Here is a 21,370-nt window from a genome sequence, read left to right on the forward strand (position 1 = left end):
TGTTTTATTTTATTTTTTTTATTTTACACCAGTTATTCTGTCCCGCCCGAGTCTGTAGGCTCCCGCGAGTGCGCGAGACGTCCTCCGCGCACGCGCCCGCGCGCCGGCACCGCCCCGCCGGCGTCGCGCGGCCCGTCCCCGCCCTCCTATTGGCCACGCGAGATCCGTCACGCGCGGCCGCCCCCTGGCGGGGCGGGAGCGCCCGCGCAGGCGCTGTGGCCGCTGAGGGGGGGCGGAGGCGGCGCCGGCAGGACCCGCGCAAGGCGCCTTCCCGCGGGCCGCGCCGGCCGCCGCTCCGAGCCATGCTGCGGGCGTGCCGCCGAGCGGGGCTCGCCGCGGCCAAGCAGGTGAGCGTTCCCCGGGGGAGCACCGCGACCCACGGCCGCTGTGATCAGCCCTGAGACCGATACGGCTGGGCCAGGCCTGCGGGGAGGGGGGAGCCCCTGTGACCGCGGCTCGGCGCGCGCTGAATGACTCCGCACGCGCGGGCCGCGATTGGCTGCACAGCCTTTGACGGGCGGCCGCGACCGCCAACGGAGGCGGGGGGGCGGGTGCTGGTCGGTGGGCTGTACTACCAGTCCCAGCGTGCACCGCGGCAGGACAGCGCGGGACGAAATTAGGCATTACCACGAGGCACGCCGGGATTCGTAGTCCTTTACTGGCGGCGGAACGCCGCATTGCTTGCTGGGGGCTGTAGTCCCGGCCGCCATGGCCACGCCGGGCCCGCAACTCCTCTCCGCCGCGCCCGGCAGAGACCCCGGGACAGCGCCGGGAACCGCAGGCGTGGCCCGGGGATCGGCGGGCGCTCGGTGGGGACGCGCACGACTCGCCAGCCCCGCGCAGATGGGGCGTGGATGGGTGGCAGGCGTGCTCCCCGGCGGGGAAGGACATGACCTTGCCTTTCCCGGCGCGGCCTCCCGCGCAGCCCCTCCTGAAGCCGCTGCGTCCGGTCCCCCGAAGAGTCGGGACCGGCGCGCCCCGCTGTGTGGCGTGGGGACACGAGTGGTGTCAGCCGTCATGTGTAAGGGGATCCTTCTGTCCGCACGGTGGGATACGAAGTGGACACAACACGCGATGCTGAGGGCAGGAGTGCCCGTGGGACTCGTGCTGTGGGTCCTGGACTTTTGCCTCTCCTTATCGGCAGAGATAAGGACGATGATGTGCTGTGGAGCCTTTTTAAAAGCAGTAGGCCAACTTTAGGAAGCCACAGGGATTTATAGGTGAGGGTGACTCCTTTGCCAAGGCCCCAAATTGTATTTCATCTGCCTGATAAAAAAAAATAACCTGGTTAGATCACGTTTATATCCTGCTTTCCATCCCAGTGTTCATTACCCTCTGTTCACGCGGCTTAGCAAAGGAGAAGCTGTATTCCCTCTAAAGCTCCAGCCTTTCCCACTGCAGCACCTGCGTTTCCTCTGCTGCTCTGTAGGGCTGGAGAGTCCTTGAGTCACCTGATACCCACTGAAAAAAGGCTCTGTGTCTGCCTTGCTGTGGAAAGTTTCATCTGGAAGTTGAGAAGACAGAAACCAGGCTTTGGCAGATATTTATCACTTGAGGCTATTTGCATGTGCTCAGCCTTTAGCAGAATGTGTCTGGAATGACTGTAGCTCCAGAACAGCCAGCGTGGTGCTTTGCAGCTGGAAGTTGGTCATCGGGCTATAAATATTTGGTGGAAGAGTCACAGAGTGGTTTGGATTGGAAAGGACCTTAAGACTTTCTCATTCCAAACCCCCTGCCCTGGGCAGGGACACCTTCCACTATCCCAGGTTGCTCCAAGCCCTTCCAGCCTGGACTTGGACACTTCCAGGGATGGGGCATCCACAGTTTCTCTGGACAACCGCCACACCACCCTCACGAGAGAATTTATCCCTAAGAACTGTGCAAACACAGAGATGCTACAGCAGACTCTGAAGTTTGTTATCTGTACCAGAGAGCTCGTAGTGGAGACTGGGAAAAAACTTTATTCATTCTTTCTTATTGTGAGCTCTGTGCATGGAGCGTCACTGAACTTGTAACAAGTAAATTGAAGGGGATCTTCATCACTTTCAGAAGTGTTTTTGCTACAGGTATAGTGCTGCAAAGAGACTTTTCTATTACTTGGAAGTATTTTTGAAGCTTTCTGTGAAAAGAAACAGGGCTTTTAGTAAAAGTATGTGATATTTGGCAGAAGTCTTGAATGATGGGAAATCAAGAGTTCGGTGGCCAGATGTTTCTGTGATACCTGACCTCTGCCTTAACAAAGTCAAATTTCTCTGAAGTTTCTGGTTTGCCTTTTGTGTTTAAGTGCACGAATCCCACATTACAGAGATTCTGGATCAGGATGCTGGACCCTGATGCCTAAGAGATGTTGAGCTGGAACTGAATGAGCAGGGGATGGTATGTCCTGGCCGTGGTTATTTGAACTTACACATAAAATATACACTGCCAGGCAAATTCATTTGTTTAATGATGTTCTGCCGTGCTGTTCCTGCCCTGAGCATTTTGCCAGGGTGAGCTCACATGGATATCCTTAAGGACATTTAAATGTCCTTAAATCACTGGGGCTTATAATATTACCAGAGTGAAAGTGTGATGTGCCCTGGAAAGTGATTCTTGTGGTGATTAAATAATAGATAATAAATGTAAAATAGTAAGCATTTAAGAAGTTGAGTGAAACAAGTATCATGTAAAACTGCTGGAGGAGGAAGAAATAGAAAAAGCTGCCCTGCAGTGCCCTTGCTCTGAGCATCCTTGCTCTGTCCGTGCTGCCTCATCCAAAGAATTTTCTGTCTTCTGTAGGACAGAAACTGGTTTATTTCTGCCTTTTGAAGGGCACAGCAAAGCACCTGTGATGTATTTCTCCAAAATTCTTTGAGGCATTATTATAAATAAATTACAGGGGTCTAAAAATTTACAAACTCCTGGAGATTATGCAAAGGGGAGATTAGAAACTATCTGCTAGTTTCCAAATTACAGTGGTACAGTAAATATAAGCAATATTATTATGATGGCCAAAAGAGAGCAATGCTTCTTTAAAAATTGATTTTTAAAAAATCAGTGGGTTTTGGAGGTATTAGTATATTTGGATGAAAAATTGAACTTGGGCTTCTGTTCATATAACATGGGTACCTACAGATTTTCATTTGCTGTTCCATTGGCCAGCTGTGGAAATTTGCTGCAGTGTCTTGAAAGATGGAGTTGTTTTGCTTCCATTGCTCCATGTGTGAGAGTCCCAATGCCAGACATGGATGGCCTGTGGTTTGGCTCCTCTCGTCTTGATGAAACATAAATAGAAATGAGGATTTGCCTAATTCTAGAACAGTCCAGCTTGGAGGAGATCTCACAATACCATCTGGTCCAAGGGGCCTCTGGACTAAAATCAGTAATCCCTCCAAAAAACCTCTCCTGGTGTATAAAGCATAAATGCTGAGCTAAGAGAAGCAGGTGTTCTCCTCTGCTTTGGTAACTCCCTGAGCACAGCCTGATCCTGAGGGCAGGAACTGATGTTTACTCAAGGTGTAGAGCCAAATGGATCCAGTGTTGTTTGCCATCAGCAGGTGTGAGTAGGGGTTTTAGCCAACATGGACAGGGCTGGCCTAGAAGGCAAATCCAGCCTGAGCAGGGATGTGAGAGTGACAGTGGTGCAGGGTGGGATAACCTCCAGAAAGCCTGGCCAGGAGCTCAGAAGTGATGGGTTATTTAGAGGGGAACACCAGGCAAAACAGCATAATCCCAAAGTGTTGGAAGGGACTGGAAATTCAGTCAGAACTGATGAATAGAAAATTAGAAATCAGAATAGAATTTTTTTTTCCCTTCTCATTTTTTATTGGATTGAGCTGTATGCATAATGCTGGATTATTTTGCTCCTCCTGTAGGAGGAGCAAATATCACACTCCTTCAGGGTGTGATAGGGACATACTGAGAGTCAGGAGCACCTTCAAAAGTTGATAACAAAATGATTTACAAGGCTTTTATTAATGAAATTTCCCTTGAAAGGACTGGTGAAGCTTCAGGAAGTGTTCCTGGGGCAGTCAAGTCAGAAAAAAATTATTCTGTTGCCCGTTTTTATCCATCACAATCAAGAAAACCACCCACAATGAGGGCTCCTGAAGGTCTCAGGGGTAAAAGGAGCATGCTTCCTCTTGCTGTACATATGCTCCTGCTAATTAAAAATGTTTTGGCTGCCTTTGTGGAAAGAATAAGAATGCAGTGTTCCTGCCTTTTCCTGTCTCTGCTGTTGGACAGGGATAGGACCTAAACCACAAGAGTTGTGCATGCTTTTTCCATATGCAAAAAGAAATAGAGAAACTTGTCTTCTGGGTTTGTGTTGTAGTGAAGCATCTCACAGGTTTTTTTCTTTTTTAGAGAAAAAAAATTCCCTGTTGGGCAAAATACCTTAACTGTGGGAAAAGTTCTTTTTGTGCCTTCTACTTAGATTTCTCATGATCCTGTATTTCCCTTTTAGTAATTCCCATATGGGGAAAAAACGTCAGAGGCCAACAGTGCTTTCTGTAGGCTTAGAGTAGCTTAACCAGTTCTTCAGAGAAGATAAAAATCTTGGTAATGTGGATTTTGTTAAGTAGAGTATAATAAAATATCCCTCTTCATATAGTAACTTAATTTAAATTATTATCTGATGTCTGTCTAGAAAGTGTACATGTTGTTAATTGTTTTAAAGAAGAGGTCTCGGTTTGGAAGCTCAAGGAGAATTGCTTGTATATTTAAAGAATTAAAAATAGTTTCAAGCATTTAAACAGCTGTCATTGTGTTCTGCCCTGCTCACACTGAGCCGTTCTAGTGCATGAGGTTGAAGTGCATCTGCAGTTAACCCAGTTTTACTGCCCAGCACATAAATCAGCAAAATAAATGCAGAAAGAAGCTGGGGTAGGGGTTTGTTCCTTCTCATTTTTCAAATTTTCAATTAATTTTTCAAAGAATTTATTGACTGCTTAAAAAGCCCTTAACCTGGAAGCTGCACTCTTCAAGAGTCCAGCATTGCTGTTCTAGTGCTGGTCAGACCTTTCCTGCGGACACACTGAGGTTGTGACGGTGGAGCAGATCAGCCCAGTGCTGCTGTTGAGGGGGAGATGCCTCACTGTGCTCCTCCCTGCTGACCCTGCCTCCTCCTCCTCCTGCAGAACAGCCAGTGTGTGAGAGCCTCACTCCGTCCGTCGCGTCTGTGCCGCGGATATGCCACCCACTCCGGGGAGTCCGGGTACGTATGGGCTGTGCAGGGTGGGGCTGCTCCTGCAGTGCCTTCACCTAGAGGGAATCTGCTCCTTGGTTTCACATGAGAGCAGACTCCTGGCATTGGGATTTTAGTGTGGGGTAACTCCTGTTCTCATGGGGTGTGTTCCTCGTTTGGTTCAGTCAGATTTAGATGAAGAAAATGAAGGGGATCAATATTTATCATGAAAGTTGTGGGCTGCCATCTTACCTTTGGGTTAGTCACTAACCAGTGTTGTGCTGGGGTGAGGGTGATTTAAAGCAGGCTCTAGGTTTGTTGGCAGGTCCTGCAACAGGGTGGCGGTCCCCACCTCTAAGCTGAAGACTCACAAGCTGTTTGATGTTTCCCATATAATGTAATTTATATCCCTTTCTTTCCCCCTCAGCGTTTCTGTGGGCAAAGTCATTGGTGCAGGTCTGCTGTTGGTGGGTGGAGGGATAGGTGGAACCGTCCTGTATGCCAGCTATGACAAACAATTCCGGGAGAGCGTGGAGAAGGCCATTCCCTACTCTGACAAACTCTTCGAGATGGCACTTGGCCCTGCACCTTCCAGCACACCAATGCCAAAGAAGCCAGTAAGTGTTTTCCATTCACCCCCACACATTCACTTCTCTGGTTTTTAAAGAGAATGTCTGTACTTAGGTTTCAATTCCTGATTACTTTTGCTTTGTGCTAAGAATTTTAGAAGTTCAAGAACTAAGATTACTTAAATTAAGGTTTAAGAATTATGAACTCAGTTCATACTTGGTGCTGCGAAAGTGACGCTCGCATGTTTCCCATTACCATCTCATGATTGTGGTGTGTGGGTTGTAAAACTTATTTTTATTTACAGTAAAATAATCTAAAGTAGCTGCTCTGCTTATTCTCAGAAATAAAATGGGGAGAGAGAGAGGCAGGTGACAGGCTGTAATTTAAGTGCTTTACTAGAGGCTTAGTGTAGTTAGTGGTGTAGCAGAATAACAAAACTTACTCTAGATGAACTTGTTTTAAAGAGTACTGAGAGCATTCTTGAATGAGTAAAGATTGGAATGGTGCAGAGCCAGGCATAAGCATCATACTTTGAAATATTAGTGGCACTACCCTGGAGAAAGGAAAATCTGGTACTGCCTTTGGCACAACTCTGGAAGTTGAAATCTGGAAGTTTCTCTGCTCCTGCATGTGAAAGGAAGCACTTCCCAGTAATCAAGAATACTGAAAATCTGCTCTGGCCATGGCTTTTTTGAGCATTCAGAAGCCATTTGGTCTTCAGGAAACTCAAAATATTTTAAATTGAATTTTAAGAAAGCTGTTCTTAGTTAGAGGGGGAATATCAGTCAACAAAATTTTCTCTCATTTTAGCTACACTTTGTGTTATCATCCAAGTTCTTGGTGTCTCCCAGGCACTAGGGAATTTTGCAAAGCAGATTGATAAGAAGAGTTATCACCTCCCCAGTCATGGCTCTTGACTCAGATGGTTTTATTTTTACCTTGTGGCTTTCCACAATGGATATTAAGGGATTAATACCATAAAATGTCACTATACTCTGTGTTTGAGTGTTTATCTGCCCCAACCACCAGCGTCTGAAACCTTTCAAAAGAAATCAGTGAAGCCAAACTTAGGGTTTCTGCATTAAACACACTGAGATTAGATTATTTGGAGCATGAAACTATTTGGTTCTAATGAATAAATTAATAAACATTTGTTTACAGTGAAAACTGCTACAATTCTACCTGCATTTTTGGATAGGTGAAAATTGTAAAAATTCCTTCTGAATTAAAAATCAAGTAAAAACATTAGATGCCTGTTTTTATTTGCACTTTGAAGCTCAGATTTATGCTACAGACACCTGGATATGGAAAAATTATTTTCCATTATACTGGAATCGGTGAAATTCAAGCTGTTTGGAAAACTGATTGTATTTCTTATTTCTGACTTTACAAGCTACATCAAGGTCCTCTGAAGATCTCATCTGTAGCAGAAGTAATGAAGGAGTCTAAACAGCCTACTTCCAAATCTCAAATAGGCAAACCAGAAGCTGCTGCTCCTACAGAGGAAAAAGGAGGTAAATTTATAGAATTTTTAGAAATTTATAAAGAAGCAAATTACCTAATGATCTCCTGTATCATATATGTTAGAGTAGATTAAAATTGTCCTTTGAATGGTTGAAGGTAAATGTTGTAATTTCTTAGAATTAATTTTTTTTTCTATCCAAGTCATAACATTTGCCTAATATGGCTTTAGCTTTCTTTTTCTCCTATTTTTTTTAAGAAATGTATTTAATTTAGAGGATATTTGGAATCTAAGATAAATAATGACTAACTTGCATAGTTTAGGTATGAGACTCAGCAGGAAGAGAACTTCAAGTGCTGGACTCTGAAGCTCTTGCAAGCACAAGACACTTAATTTCAGATAATTACTGGGCTACTGTAAAGCCAGATCAAATGGAACTCATTTAGAGAGGAGCAGTTGTGATGTCTTTTTATGTTATCGCTAATGGCTCTGTGCATGTGTAACTAATATCTTGTTGCTGTTTATCCAGGAAATCATCTTCTTCTGGAAATAATAACATCCATATCAAATTAATATGTTTCTACAAAGGAAAAAATTAAATTTTATATCCCTTTTATTACATTATAGCACTTAGCATGAAATAGTTGGGAAGGGAGCTTAAAATCATCGAATTTCAACCCCTTGCCAAGGGCAATGACACCTTCCACTAGTCCCAAAAGGCCCATCCAACCCAGCCTTGAGCACTTCCAAGGGTGAGGCAGCCACAACTTCTCTGGGCATCCTGGTCCAGTGCCTCACTACCCTCCCAGTAAAGAATTTCTTCCTAATATCTGATCTAACCCTGTCTTCTGCCAGTATGAAGCATTTTCCCCTTGTCATGTCCCTCCATGCCCTTGTCAGAAGACCATCTCCAGCTCTCATGTAACCCGTTGTAGGTACTGGAAGGTAATTGAAGGTCTCTCTGGAGCCTTCTCCATGCTGAACATGCCCAGCTCTCCTAGCCTGTCTCCATAGCAGAGGTGCTCCAGCCCTCTGAGCAATTTTGTGGCCTCCTCTGGACTTGTTCCAACCGGTTCATGTCCTTCTAATGTGAGGGCCCCAGAGGTGGATGCAGCACTGCAAGGTGGGGTCTCACCAGTGCAGAGTTAAGAGGGGCAGAATCACCTTCCTTGACCCGCTGCCCACACTGCTGGGGATCCAGCCAGGACACAGGTGGTTTCTGGACATCCTTTGCACATGATGGGGTCATACTGAGTCTCTCATCCACCAGCACCTCAAAGTCTTTCTCCTAGGGGCTGTTCTTGATCCATTCTCCCCCCAGCCTGTGTTTGTGCTTGGGCTTGCCCTGACGCAGGTGCAGCATGTTGTACTTGGTCTTGTTGAACTTGATGAGGCTCACACAGTCCCACCTTTTGAGCCTCTCCAGGTCCCTGTGGATGAACATGCCTCCAGAGTGTGATTGCACAGCTCAGCTGGATGTGTTCAGCAAACCTGTTGAGGGTGCATCAGTCCCACTGCTGAGGTCACTACCAAAGATGTTAAACAGTCCTGGTCCCAACAGAGACCTTGAGGAACACACCACTGTTGCCCATTGTTGTTCATTGAGCCAATGACCACAACTCCTTGAGTGCCACCATCCAGCCAATCCCTTACCTATGGAGTGGTTCATCCGTCAGATCCATGTCTCTCCAGTTTAGAGATAAGGATGTCATGCAAGACAGTGGCAAATGCTTTCAGAAATCCAGGGAGATGGTGTCACTTGCTCTTCCTTTATTCAGCAACTCTGCTCACTCAGTGGAGGGCCTCATCTGCTCTGTCATCCTGCTCAGACAGCCTGTAGCAGACCCCCGATGTAATGTCCCTATCCCTACCCTCCTGTTAATCCTGACCATAAACTCTTGGTTGGCTCCTCATCCATCCCCAGGCAGAGCTTCATGCACTCCAGTTTGTTGTTGACAAAGAGGGTGATTGCACTCCATGTCTCCCCTGCCAGGCCTTCCTAAAGAGCCTTCATCCTTCCATTTCAACACTCCAGTCACAGGAACCATCCCACCAAGGCTCCATGAAGTGAGGTTCCCTTTTCCTGGGTCCCCTCTCCCAGCAGCTTTGGTTTAAGCCCCTCCTCACCAGCTCAGCAGGTCTCTGGCTGAAGATGCTCTGGGCTGTCCTTCTCTGGCAGATGGAGCCCGTCTCCCCAGCTGTACTAACTGGTGTGTTCTGCAACTGTTTAACAGCAGGCAAGGCTGCAGCACAGATCATCTCTGCAACAGGGGTAGCCATGTCGGTGCCAGCTCCGGGGATACAGACTGAAGAAGGTGAAAAAGATCATGTGAATGCAATGGAGAAAACACAGATCCTCTAGTTTCACATGCATGCATTCTTGCTTCTGTGTTGGTATTTGTCATTGTTTAAAGGTGTGAGTTTCTGTGCCTTGTGCAGAAAACTTCCGTCATCTGTTAATAGATTTTTAACACAGTGAGAGCTGCAACTGATGCCTGGGACAGGTATAGGTGTGAGCACTAGAGCAAAGCCTGCCTTTGTGCTAACTGAACTTGCACATTGCAGTTTGCCTCTGCTCTTGGTGGCTTTGTGATTGCTGTTCAGTAGGGCATCTATGCCCAGAGACAAGTGAAGAAACTTTGTTTATTGTTAAACTCAGCAAGAGACACCAGCCTTGAGAAGATGGTCTGTTCCAGATGAGATTAGATTATATTAATTCTTTTAGTTATGAACACATTTCATAGAAAGCATGCCAAGGGTAAGTACATGCTGCAGATTAACATCAGCATTATTCAGAGGTGACCCTCATGGGTTTTGCTGCAGCTTGAGGCTGAGAGCTCTGGGCTCTGCTCAGTTCAGGTGCAACTTGCTGTTGGTGTTGAGAGCATTAGTTAGGTCAGTTCTCACTCTTAAAGGCATTTTAGGTGTCTGTAGGCAAGGGAATAGAGTATAATTGTGATCCACCGTAGCCTTCTCACTCATCCTCTGTTGATTTGGTTGGGCTCTGTAAGCATGCCAGAGAAGAACTGAAAAAAAGCAAGAACAGAGATTCACTTGAAATTCAAACTTGGCTCTGTGTTTCTCACTTCTTGCTTTGCCTTTGACTTCAGAGTCTTGTGTAATTTTGTAACTAGACAATGGAAAATCTCCAAATGCATGTGAGGTGTCCATGCTCTTGTCTGATTTGTGAGACTGGCCTTTGTAATTATGGGTATAAAGATTTTTCAGGTAGTTCCAACATCACTTTGAGCAGAAGTCAGATCTACAAAGTGATACCAACTATAAAAATCAGTTTTGATAAAGTTACTTCTCTACAAGTAACCTCTGTACACTAATTTGAACTCTCCACTTTAGCAGTTTGACTCTTTCTTTACTTCTGAATAGGTAAACAACAAGAAGGTTCCCATGCTATAAAAGAACGGCCGCCAGAAGAAGTTGCAGCCCGGCTTGCCCAGCAAGACAAAGAGGAGCAAGAGAGGGTGTCAGGTGAGTTCACACTGTCATTGTTCCTGTGTGTGTTGCATGGGACAAAACTGTGGAATTGCATTGGCTTTGTAGTCTTAAGCTCCTTACTCACCTCTTGGCTGTTGTCCCTGTGTTGAGTTGGCAGAAGAGGTGGTGGTGAAGTTTCTTCCACTCACTGAGAAGTAACTGAGAATTGAAGAATAATGGAAAATTTGAGGTTGGAATGGACTCCAAGGAAGATACGAAAATTTACTTGTTTTCTCTTAAGAACCTTTAGAATGTAGGATATACCTGCACCTCCCTGCAGTCCCATGGGAAAGGTCTTCTACTGGGTGGTGTTTTGCTGTAGGTGCAGACTTGCACCTCAATACCCCTGCTGTAAATGAGGAGAGCATTTTGGTGACCTTGTTCTGTAGGCAGCTGTTTAGTTCCCAACCTGACCAGCTCTTTTAGATCATAGGAAATAATATAAGAGATGGTAGAGGCTGTAACATGTAATTTTACTAATTATAAAGTCTTTTCTTTATTGTTTAGTTGACTTAACTTCTTTTCCAGCCCTTGCAGCAACTCTAGAAGCAGCCTTAAACACAACTGCTCGGGTAACCCTTCAGGCTATCACTGCCCAGGAGTCAGCTGTGCAAGCAGTGAATGCCCATTCCCAGATACTGAAGGAGGCCATGGATGATTCTGAGGTAAATTGGACAAGTGGGGACAGTCTTTCTTTTTCACTGTGTTCAGCAAAACTTTAATCTCAATTAAAAATAAACTTGAAATGTTTTCTTGCAATGCCTTTACACTTATCACAGCTTTAACTTACCTTTCTGTTTGTGAAATGTAGTATAGTCAAATAATACAATGGGTTTGATTTTGAATTTTGCTGGGATTTTTTTCCTAACTCTTCTGTGTTCTTCTTGCAAGAAGAAAATTAAAGTTAAGATATTAATAGTTTTCAGACTGTATTTTAATTAACTTTATTTTAATTCCCGAGACATTTTTTACCTAGTTAATGTCACGGTGTCCACCCTGGTAATTCCATTGAACTTATTCCCTTTGCCAACATCCTCTTGCTGGACTGTTTGTTTCTTGTGAAGAAATAGGAAGGGGATGTACAAGTGATAACGTTTGTGGTGTGCTTATGCCAGAGTTTGTGTGGATCTGCCACTGTCCATCTAGTTCTGGAGCAGAAATAAAATTCAGTTGTTAATCAATTAGCAGGGAGATGGACAACCAACCAAGCTCTCAAAACTTAATGTAGTACTTAGTAAAATAACTGACTTAAGAGATTGCTTTTGAACTTAATTACTAAGCTTAATTTTAAATCAACCCACTTTAAAGTATTATGGTACTTAAAGTATTAAGCTTAAATGCAATTTTAAAGTATTAAAGTACCTGAATAGATGAGATTTCCCCACAATACATTGTGCACCATACAGTGATTCTCATGTAAGCTTGTCTGTGTGAATAAAGGTCTATGGCTCAGGAAAAAACCCACATTTAGAATCAAACAAAACCAAAACAAAATGCTGGAAGAGAAACATCACTTGTAAAGCTTCTAGCTGTGCTGTTGAAAAGCACAAGAATGGTGCTCAGTTTGAGGGAAATGTTCAGTGACATGTGAATCTCTGCAGGCTTCCACTCTGTGGTAGCACTCTTGTTCAGTGATTGTAATGATCCTAATGAGGAATTTGTGCTTCCCAGGATGCTGGGGGGAAAAAATCCTCCCAGTGGCGCACGCTGGATGAGGCGCTGAAGGACCGGAGGAGAGCAGTGGATGAAGCTGCTGACGCCCTTCTGAAAGCCAAGTAGGTTGCTTGATTTAAGTCTTGGAGTAATAAGTTACATTGCTTATATGAGGGCTGGCAAACACTAGATGAGTTTCTAGAAAGTATGGAGTCACCTGTGTTCATACTGGATGATCTGTTTGTGTCAAATCAAAAATCCGTTTAATACTCATTAGCATGAGCATTTTAATTTGACATGTGCAAACCTTGGGTGCCTGTGCACAAAGTCCTCCCTGTACCAGAGAGTCTGAAACAGTCCTGTTATTTTTAAGAACTTGTTTATCTCCTTATTACTAACATAGAGTGCTGGTAAGTTCAAGTAAGATTTAAAAAAAAAAAAAATTAAAATCCATAGTTCTTTCAGTATTATTGTTGAATTTTGTTAGTAATAAACCTATTGTAAGGACTTCAGCCTGGAGAAGATAAGATTCTGAGGGGACCTTCAAGCACCCCAGCACCTAAAGGGGCTACAAGAGAGCTGGGGAGGGACTTGTTAGGAGGTCAGAATAAGGGGGAATGGCTTCAACTGACAGAGGGCAGATTTAGATTGGATACTAGGAAGAAATTCTTCCCTGTGAGGATGGTCAGGCCCTGGCACAGTTTGCTCAGAGAATCTGTGGCTGCTCCATCCCTGGAAGTGTACCAGGCCAGGTTGGATAGGGCTCTGAATGACCTGTTCCAGTGGAAGGTGCCCCTGTCCATGACAGGGAGTGAAATGAGATGATCTTTAAAGTCCCTTCCAACCCAAACTGTTCAAGGATGACTCCATGACTGCACTCTGTATATTGAGTCTGTTACTTGACCAGCTTCTTTCAGCTGTAATGAAAAAAACTAAACCTTGCAGCATCCTTTGGCAATTCCTTGTGTCCACAGAATTGCTTTTAAGCAATTAGATTTTTACTGAGCACATGCCTCAGAAAAACTTGAATTCTGAATGGCAGCACTGCTCCTACCAGGGTCTATATGACCTGTGTTGATCTGCCCTGAGTGTTGTCTGCAGGCACTGAAGGAGCAGAAATAAAATGACAAAAAGGTGTCTCCAAGATGCCCTTGCAATGAGGTTAGAAATAAATTTGGAAACCCTTTGTTGCTTTTAAGGCTGAGAGGGGTAACATCATCCTTGAAGCTGCATGGTTGTTATCACATTGTCAGCTTCCCTTATCTTTGATGTTGCTGTGCTGACTAAAATTAGTGGGAGGTGTAATTGAGGTTTCATTGTTAAAACAAAGCTAATGCAAACCCCACATGCACCAGCTTTCATTCTCTATTGCTCTGCTGGATATCTTTGCTTTTATTTATTTTCTTAATTTACTTATTTTAAAGCTTGTTCCTTATTCTAATGAGGTCATTGGAAACCTCCATTGGTTTGAATGGATTTGGAAAAGGAACATTTTTTCACTTTTTCCTTGATTTCCAGTTGTGCTATAGGAAAGCATTTCTTTCCTAATTACCAAAACTCATAATCTATCTTTACAGAGCCCTAAAAATTCTCTCCCATCCTCATTAATCTCCACCAGTCACCATGTCCAAAACACTTCTGCAAGCATAAGCCATCTATATTAAAAATGTTTCCTTGCTGCTGTTACGTGCTGGAAATGTCTGCTGCCTAATTCTAACCTAGTTTTACTAATACTAACTCCTTTCAGTGAAGCCATCTTCCCTCCAGCTAAATCCAGAGTACTAATTGCAATATAAATAATTCTCATTTTACATGGAATAGCCACACTTACATCTTTAGGTTTCAGGCTGTGGGAAAAAAGTAATCCTTAGTCAAAGCATTTTAGAGTTGGTAGATAGGAAGCACCAGTAGAGTTACCCAGTAGTTCCTCCTGTGAATACCAACAGCATAAAGTAAATTTTCTTTGTGGTGATAAGCCCTGTATGTGTTACACTTAGCATCTGCTTCTCTTTTCAGAGAGGAGTTAGAAAGGATGAAGTGTACCATCGAAAAGGCCAAGAAGTCTCAGCTGGCAGGAGCCAAATCTCACATTGCTGCTGCAGAAGAAAATCTCCATCATATGATTGTGGACTTGGACAATGTGGTGAAAAAGGTAAAGCTTCCTCAGACTGTTTATAATTGCCGATAGAGCAGGGACTCCTTGGCAGCTTGTGCAGACCACCCATTCCCAAATCCTCTGCAGGGGATGAGATCTGGATAGAATTACAGAATATGCTGAGTTTGAAGGGACATACCAGGATCATTGAGTCCACCTACTGGTCATGCACAGGACACCCCAAGAATCCCACCCTCTGCCTGAGAGCGTTATCCAAACACTTCCTGAGATCAGTGCTGTGACTACTTTGAGTGCATTGTGAATTGTAAATCCATCCTCATGTAGCTGTACTCAGGCTTTGAGCTCATTATATTCCCAGTAATCAGACATGGCAGGATCTTCATGAGAACTTGAACTCTGTCTTGAAAGAGTCTCCAGGCGGCTTGATGGTGCCAGTCCTTTCTGTTGGCAATTTGTAGTTCGTCCCACTTGATTCCAAGGTAATTTACCACAAGGTTAGGGAGGAGTTCAGTGTGTGCTAATGACTTGGTGGTAAATCACTTGGCAGTTCAGAAGACTGGCAAAGAAATGCAAAGATGAAGTTTATCTCCCTTTGCAGGAGAGCTGGTAATTCATCAGGAGTGTTTGGAGTGAATATATAGTCTGATAGTGGGAATATCACAACTCAACGAGGATGGCAGCAATCACAGGCATCACTTACTAGGCCTGTATGATGGCTGTGAGCAGAGAAAAGGAGCAGGAGATATTTTAAAGATATAAACTGAATTCAAGATACTCTTGGTCCTGTCCAGGCTACAGCCTGGCTGTGTAGCTACAGTGGGCATGTGAGGCAGAAAGGATTAGTGATAGTTCCAGCAAGTAATTATTGTGTAAGAGAGGTTTAATATCACAGGCTGAGTTCTTGTGCTCTCCCAAGTGAGTTTGCCTTGTTTCAGCTGGGGATTGATATGTGCCAGTATCCCAGGGCTTGGCTTTAAATTATATGTGCTCTCAATTTCAATCCCTGCCTTGAAAAACAAATTAACCTTATCCTTGTTGGTTCCAGGTTCAGGCAGCACAGTCTGAGGCCAAGATCGTGGCTCAGTACCATGAGCTGGTGGCTAAAGCCAGAGAGGAGTTCCAGCGGGAGCTCGACAGCATCACCCCCGACGTGAAGCCTGGCTGGAAGGGGATGAGTAAGTCTCCCATTGGAGAGGAGTTACCTTGTGCTTGTTGCACTGTGGTTTGTAGTGCTTGGCCACTCAATGTCCAGCATCCCAGTTTTCAAATTTTCACAGTATTTGGTTGGTCTGAAGTGAAAATGATTTCACAACTAAATGAAATAATCTAAAGCAGATGTTCTGAAGAGAATTAGTTCAATCCGTGCTATATGGGAAGTGTCACAAAACGTAGCTCTTATGTGATAAATATCATACTGGTTGTATGGACATCTCTTCTCCTCCCTGGTATTTCAGAAAGGGAGCCAGGTCATTCCAGATTTTGGTCAAATCTGTGTCAATCAGTAATCAAATACTTGGTTGACTGTCTGGTAAAACACTGTTGTTACAGGGTGATAAAGAACTCCCTGAATTTTTCTGTATTATCATTGTTCATACCCTGCCTGCCCCAGTACATTTTATCTCTGAACTAAACTGACACAGTAACACACCTGTAGCAACAGCCAGTGCTGCACAAAAGCAGTGGTCAGCTCACCCCCAGTAATGCTCCCTGCATACTCCTTGCCACAGGTGCTCTTGCTCACCTGAACTGCTTTCATTTTAAAGACAAGCAAAGTTGCAGGAGGTGGATTGTGTGTGTTCATCATTACTGTGGATGAGCTTCTGTAGGAACCCACTTGTGGTATGTCCATGGAACAATTACTGTCTGTGGTAGTTCAAAAAATCAATTCCCTAAAAAGCCCAGCTTTCCAGATATTTCCACTGAGAGTTTAACATAAATGTGCTAAGTGATCTCAAACTTTTCTAGCTGATGTGTTCAGAGGCAGCCGTTAAGGCTTTATTTCCAAGTTACACATTTTTTATAGATGTAATAACTTACATATTTGAAAAAAAATTGTGGTGTCAGTATTTCCTTAATATTTTTCTTAAAGTATACAATACAGAATTACAACAGATTTTCTTAATGTTATTGTATGCTTTAGGAATGTGGACCTCACTCTACTAAATAATTTCCCTGGATAAATGAATACACCAGACCTTTGGAATGGTCGATTTTCATTTAAAAAACAGCCAACCCCACAGTCAGTATATGTAGGGAAAACATTTGAAATTAACAAGTTGTTTGTGGAGTTTGCTTTTGGGGTGTTATTCTGAAAAAAAAAATTATTTAGGCTCCTTGGGGATGGAGTTGCCTTTCCTTGCACAGGATAATATCTTGGGTTTTGTGATTACTGCCCTTCTATGGGAGGAAAGGGAAGCTCCTTGAAGCTTCCATGTGCCCCATTTCTTACTGGTGTAAGCTGCTGAAGCAAATGGGACACACTTGTTGAGGTCCCTGACTCTCACTGCACTGGGGAATTTGTTTCTTGACCAACTGCTTCTCTTCGTAAGAACCTAGAAATGTCAGACTAAAATTTCCAGTGTCTTGTTGCAGTTTCCTACTTCAGGCTTTGTTCCTTGCTTTGGCTGAATTCAAGTGTCCCATCTGTGGGTTTCCAAGGATGATTTTAGTGGTTGGGGTGTCTTGGGCTACATCTTGCCTGTAATACAGAGACTTTTATATTCCACTTACTGTCCTTCCTGAATTCTTAAGGACTTGGTCTCATGTTTAGGCCACTGTAGAGAAGCTATTAGTTTTCTATTTTACTTTTGCATGACCACCTTGCTGTAGTGAATGTGCATTAACTTTCCCAACTTCTTTCTGTTGCAGAGATAACTGACTTAGGTGAGTTACTGTTACTTGTTCTCATCCTTTTAAAGTTACCTCTTCTCTTTGTGCTTTTTTATGTTGTATGGGGCATGGCTTTAAGTTACAGGCAGTTATCAACAAAGGGTGAATGTGGTATTCCTAGAATATTTCAGGTTTGAGGTATACCTTGGGATTCTTTCCAGTCATTTTGCACACTTGGCTTAAAGCACAGACTGATCTTTTAGTAACACTGTTACATCCAACAGCTGACCCTAATGCTGCTGGTCAGCTTTCCCAGTGGACAATGAGCACCACTGCTCCAAGTCCTCCTGTGCCAGTCCTTTGTCCAGCACTCGACAGCAAGGTGACTGAAGGCCTGTGCAATCTTGCTTGTTTTAGGTCCTGCAGGGATGCTTTCCTAAGTAGTCCCAGCTTTCCATAAAAATGTTTTAGCTGGCAGCCAGTGCAAAATAAACTGCAGCATTTTATAAAGCTCTTCTCAGGTCACCAGATAGCAGGGATAGCTTGGGTGCTCCTCTCCCAGGTACAACATGGTTGTGAATTGTGCTGCCCTCTGAGTAGCCAAACCTGAAAGGTACAATCCGGGGTAAGGAATCTGATTAGGAGTAGTTGATCTGGAGAATTGTTGAAGAGAAAATGTAATTCTGTCTGTCCCTCTCAGTGACATCCCCTGCTGCTCTGTGTGCTGGCAGAGGGGAAAATACATGGTGGTGTAAAAACCAAGAAATGACAGAGCCGTTGACAGTCTCTGAGTGTGACAGGGATATGGAAGTGTGAATTACAGCTGGGAATAATTTGGAAGAAACCAAGATAATTTCTCTCCTGGAATGAAAACACTGTTTAGAAAGTGGTCTCATGTGGGCATTAGCACAGGTCAAGGGCTTGAAGTGCTGAGAAACCCTCCCTAGAACAAGATCACTGGTCAGTAAGCCCCTGGAGCCCCAGAGCAGTTGAGTGGGAGGCGGCGGGCAATGCAGAGTCTCCCTGTGGACTCCATTTCTTCCCTCACGCTCTGTGTTTCCTTTAGCCGGGCAGTTGTCCACAGACGACCTGAACTCCCTGATCGCACACGCCCACCGGCGCATCGACCAGCTGAACAAGGAGCTGGCGGAGCAGCGCGTCCGGGAGCAGCAGCACATCGAGACTGCCCTGGAGAAGCAGAAACTTGAAGATAAAAGAGCGTTTGAGGCAGCCGTGGCCAAAGCGCTGGAGCGTCACAAAAATGAGATTGAACTGGAACAGGAGAAGAAGGTAAAGTGGTCTAAAGGACCTGGTTAAATCTTTGGCTCAAAAATAAGGTAAAAGAGTTAATGAGAAGCCCAGAGGGACAACTGGGATGTTCTGGGTAGTGGGAGACTTCACATGGGTGACCTCCAGGCTAAACATGAAAAGGAGATGTTGAGCAAGGAAACTGCTGCAAAGTTAGAATGGTAAGATCATACAGGGACCGACTTTGTGAAGATACTTGTCTCCTGCTGAGGATAGGATTATTGGATCAAAATAAATCCTGGAATGGTTTGGGTTAGAAGGGACCTTCAAGATCACCTTGTTCCAACCCCCTGCCATGGGCAGGGACACCTTTCACTAGACCAGGTTGCTCCAAGCCCCATCCAAATTATCTTGGGAAGGGGTTGGGGCAGTCACTGCTTCTCCAGGTAGTCTGTGCCAGTGCCTCACCACCCTCACTGAGAAGAATTTCATTGCTGGATCTGACCTTGTGTGGCTGTTATAGTGCTGCATAGGGAAAAGGTAAAGTCTCTTTGGTTTGGAAGCTCATTTATAAACCAGCTTCCAAAAGTGTTTGATTTGACATGTTACTGTATTTTCTATATACTATTTTGATAGCTGCACTAAGTGCCTACTGAGTAACCAGCGGTTATCCACAGGGTGAACCACAAATCTGTTCCTTAACATCTTTAGGAAAAGGCTCAGCTGTAAAACTCAATCTCTGTGCAGGTCTTTAAGATGAAAGAGAGGCAGGCTTTGTCAGTGCCAGTTCTCGGAGAGGTAGCCTCAGTAATCACTGATGTGATACTTTGAGTGTGTGAGAAGCAGCTGAGCAGTAGTGGTGCGTTACACCATGTGTGTATCCAGGTGGAAGAGGTGCGGGAGGTGATGGAGAGCGAAATGCGGACCCAGCTCCGGCGCCAGGCTGCTGCCCACACCGACCACCTCAGAGACGTCCTGAAGATCCAGGAGCAGGATCTAAAGGTGGAATTTGAGCAGGTGAGGAGTCCCCAGGGGAATTGAATTTAAACCCTTGCAAAGCATGTTTCATATGACAAGAGTCCTGAACCATGTTCCAGGGAACCGAAATGGGGGCTGGGGAAGGAAGCAAGCTTACCTTGAGGAGATAGAGTGCCTTAATGTGTAGGTTTTATTCAGACTGGTCTGAAAAGCTTTTGCTATAGGTGGCAAATTTTTGACATAAATGCAGTAACTGTTAAATACACCCCAGTAAGGTTTCTTACTGGCATATTGTATTTACTGTATGTATTGGCCCTAACAAGGACAATGGATTTATAGAAATGTCTTAAAAATAAAGTTGTTATTATTATTAAGCAGCTGTTTCCTGTATTGCATTGTTTCAGAACCTGTCGGAGAAGCTCAGTGAACAGGAGATGCAGTTCAGACGCCTTACTCAGGAACAGCTTGACAACTTCACCTTGGATATAAACACGGCCTATGCCAGGCTGAAGGGAATTGAGCAAGCAGTCGAGAGTGAGCACTGAATTCTTCTTTCTTTCTCTAAGGACTAAAACTGTGTTCCCCAAATGCCCCTTGCCCAAACTTGGGGTTTCTAAACCCAGACTTAAGCACATCGCTCACATTGCTGAGCACCCAGCAAATCCCAGATGAGCAAGTCCAGTCTTGTTCTGGCTCTTAACTGTGGGACAGACTTGCTTTAGAACACATGCTTGAAGGGGACAGCTGCTTAAGAAAGGAGAGGGTGGCGAGGGATGGCTGTTGCTGCTTGTTCTCAAAGCCATGTGTGCCCAACTGAGCGCCCCTTCTTGGCTTCCCTTGCAGGTCACGCAGCGGCAGAAGAGGAGGCCAGGAAGGCCCATCAGCTGTGGCTTTCCGTGGAAGCGCTGAAATACTGCATGAGATCTGGCACGGGGAGCAGCCCCACGGAGCCCCTGGGCAGCGCGGTGAAGGCCATCAAGGCCAGCTGCGCTGACAACGCCTTCACGGAAGCCTTAACAGCAGCGCTGCCGCAGGACGCGCTGACGCGGGGCGTGTACAGCGAGGAGGCCCTCAGAACGCGCTTCCATGCAGTCCAAAAACTGGCAAAACGAGTGGCCATGATCGACGAGACCAGGAACAGCCTGTACCAATACTTCCTGTCCTACCTTCAGTCCCTGCTGGTGTTCCACCCTCGGCAGCTGAAGCCACCGGCTGAGCTCAGCCCCGACGACCTCGACACGTTTAAGTTATTGTCTTACGCTTCCTACTGCATTGAACATGGAGATCTGGAGCTGGCGGCCAAATTTGTCAACCAGTTACGAGGAGAGCCGAGGAGGGTGGCACACGACTGGCTCACGGAAGCTCGGATGACCCTAGAAACCAAACAGATTGTGGATATCTTGACAGCATATGCCAGTGCTGTGGGGTTGGGAACAACTCAAGTGCAGTGAGCTAGGATTGGAGCTTTGGAGGCAGTTCAGCTGTTCTGTGCCAGAGAGAAATCCCATGATCTCCTGAGGGTTCAAACAGAGCTGCTGGCAGGGGCTGGAAGCGGTAAATCAAAGCACGGGTACAGTCTTGTTTCCTTGCACTGTATTTAATTTCTCCATCTGTTGTATTTTTATTGGTTTTGAGTTGTCCTGACAACCAACTTCACGAAGCTTCCCTAAAATTTGTGTAAGAATTAATGTTTCCCTGTCTTACCAAGTGGGCTTGTGATCCAACCAAAATAATGTTTGTAACCTGCCATTAATCATTTGCCACTTTGTCAGCTGAATAAAACAAGACTTCAACCACTTGTTCCTGCTGTTTAAGTTTCCTGTTTAAACATAGCTACAGCTGGGCAGTACAAAGCTCA

General features: G+C 44.9%; 1 protein-coding gene across 4 annotated transcripts; it reads left to right on the forward strand.

Moving 5' to 3' along the window:
• The first annotated feature begins 203 nt into the window (after nucleotides 1–203).
• Nucleotides 204–21,310, forward strand: IMMT (inner membrane mitochondrial protein). 4 transcript variants are annotated; one of them, XM_066317315.1, is made up of 15 exons: nucleotides 204–347; nucleotides 5,118–5,194; nucleotides 5,592–5,781; nucleotides 7,128–7,248; nucleotides 9,431–9,511; nucleotides 10,581–10,682; nucleotides 11,217–11,353; nucleotides 12,360–12,463; nucleotides 14,358–14,493; nucleotides 15,503–15,632; nucleotides 17,326–17,340; nucleotides 18,353–18,576; nucleotides 19,420–19,551; nucleotides 19,917–20,046; nucleotides 20,356–21,310. In XM_066317315.1, the coding sequence occupies exons 1-15, from the start codon at nucleotides 303–305 to the stop codon at nucleotides 20,961–20,963; spliced, it is 2,232 nt and encodes a 743-aa protein (XP_066173412.1). In that variant the 5' UTR covers nucleotides 204–302; the 3' UTR covers nucleotides 20,964–21,310. The 4 variants fall into 4 exon arrangements, with proteins under 4 accessions (XP_066173412.1, XP_066173413.1, XP_066173414.1 ...); XM_066317316.1 differs by lacking the exon at nucleotides 17,326–17,340; XM_066317317.1 differs by lacking the exon at nucleotides 9,431–9,511.
• The last annotated feature ends 60 nt before the right edge of the window (nucleotides 21,311–21,370 follow it).

This window comes from Sylvia atricapilla, chromosome 4 (assembly GCF_009819655.1).
Source record: "Sylvia atricapilla isolate bSylAtr1 chromosome 4, bSylAtr1.pri, whole genome shotgun sequence".
NCBI lineage: Eukaryota > Metazoa > Chordata > Aves > Passeriformes > Sylviidae > Sylvia > Sylvia atricapilla.

Excerpts from the sequence above, each read along its gene's own strand:
- IMMT (XM_066317315.1), top strand. The coding sequence starts at position 303 with ATGCTGCGGGCGTGCCGCCGAGCGGGGCTCGCCGCGGCCAAGCAG. Across the intron at positions 5,782-7,127 it reads CACCAATGCCAAAGAAGCCA|CTACATCAAGGTCCTCTGAA; the intron begins GTAAGTGTTTTC and ends TGACTTTACAAG. Across the intron at positions 9,512-10,580 it reads GGGGATACAGACTGAAGAAG|GTAAACAACAAGAAGGTTCC; the intron begins GTGAAAAAGATC and ends ACTTCTGAATAG.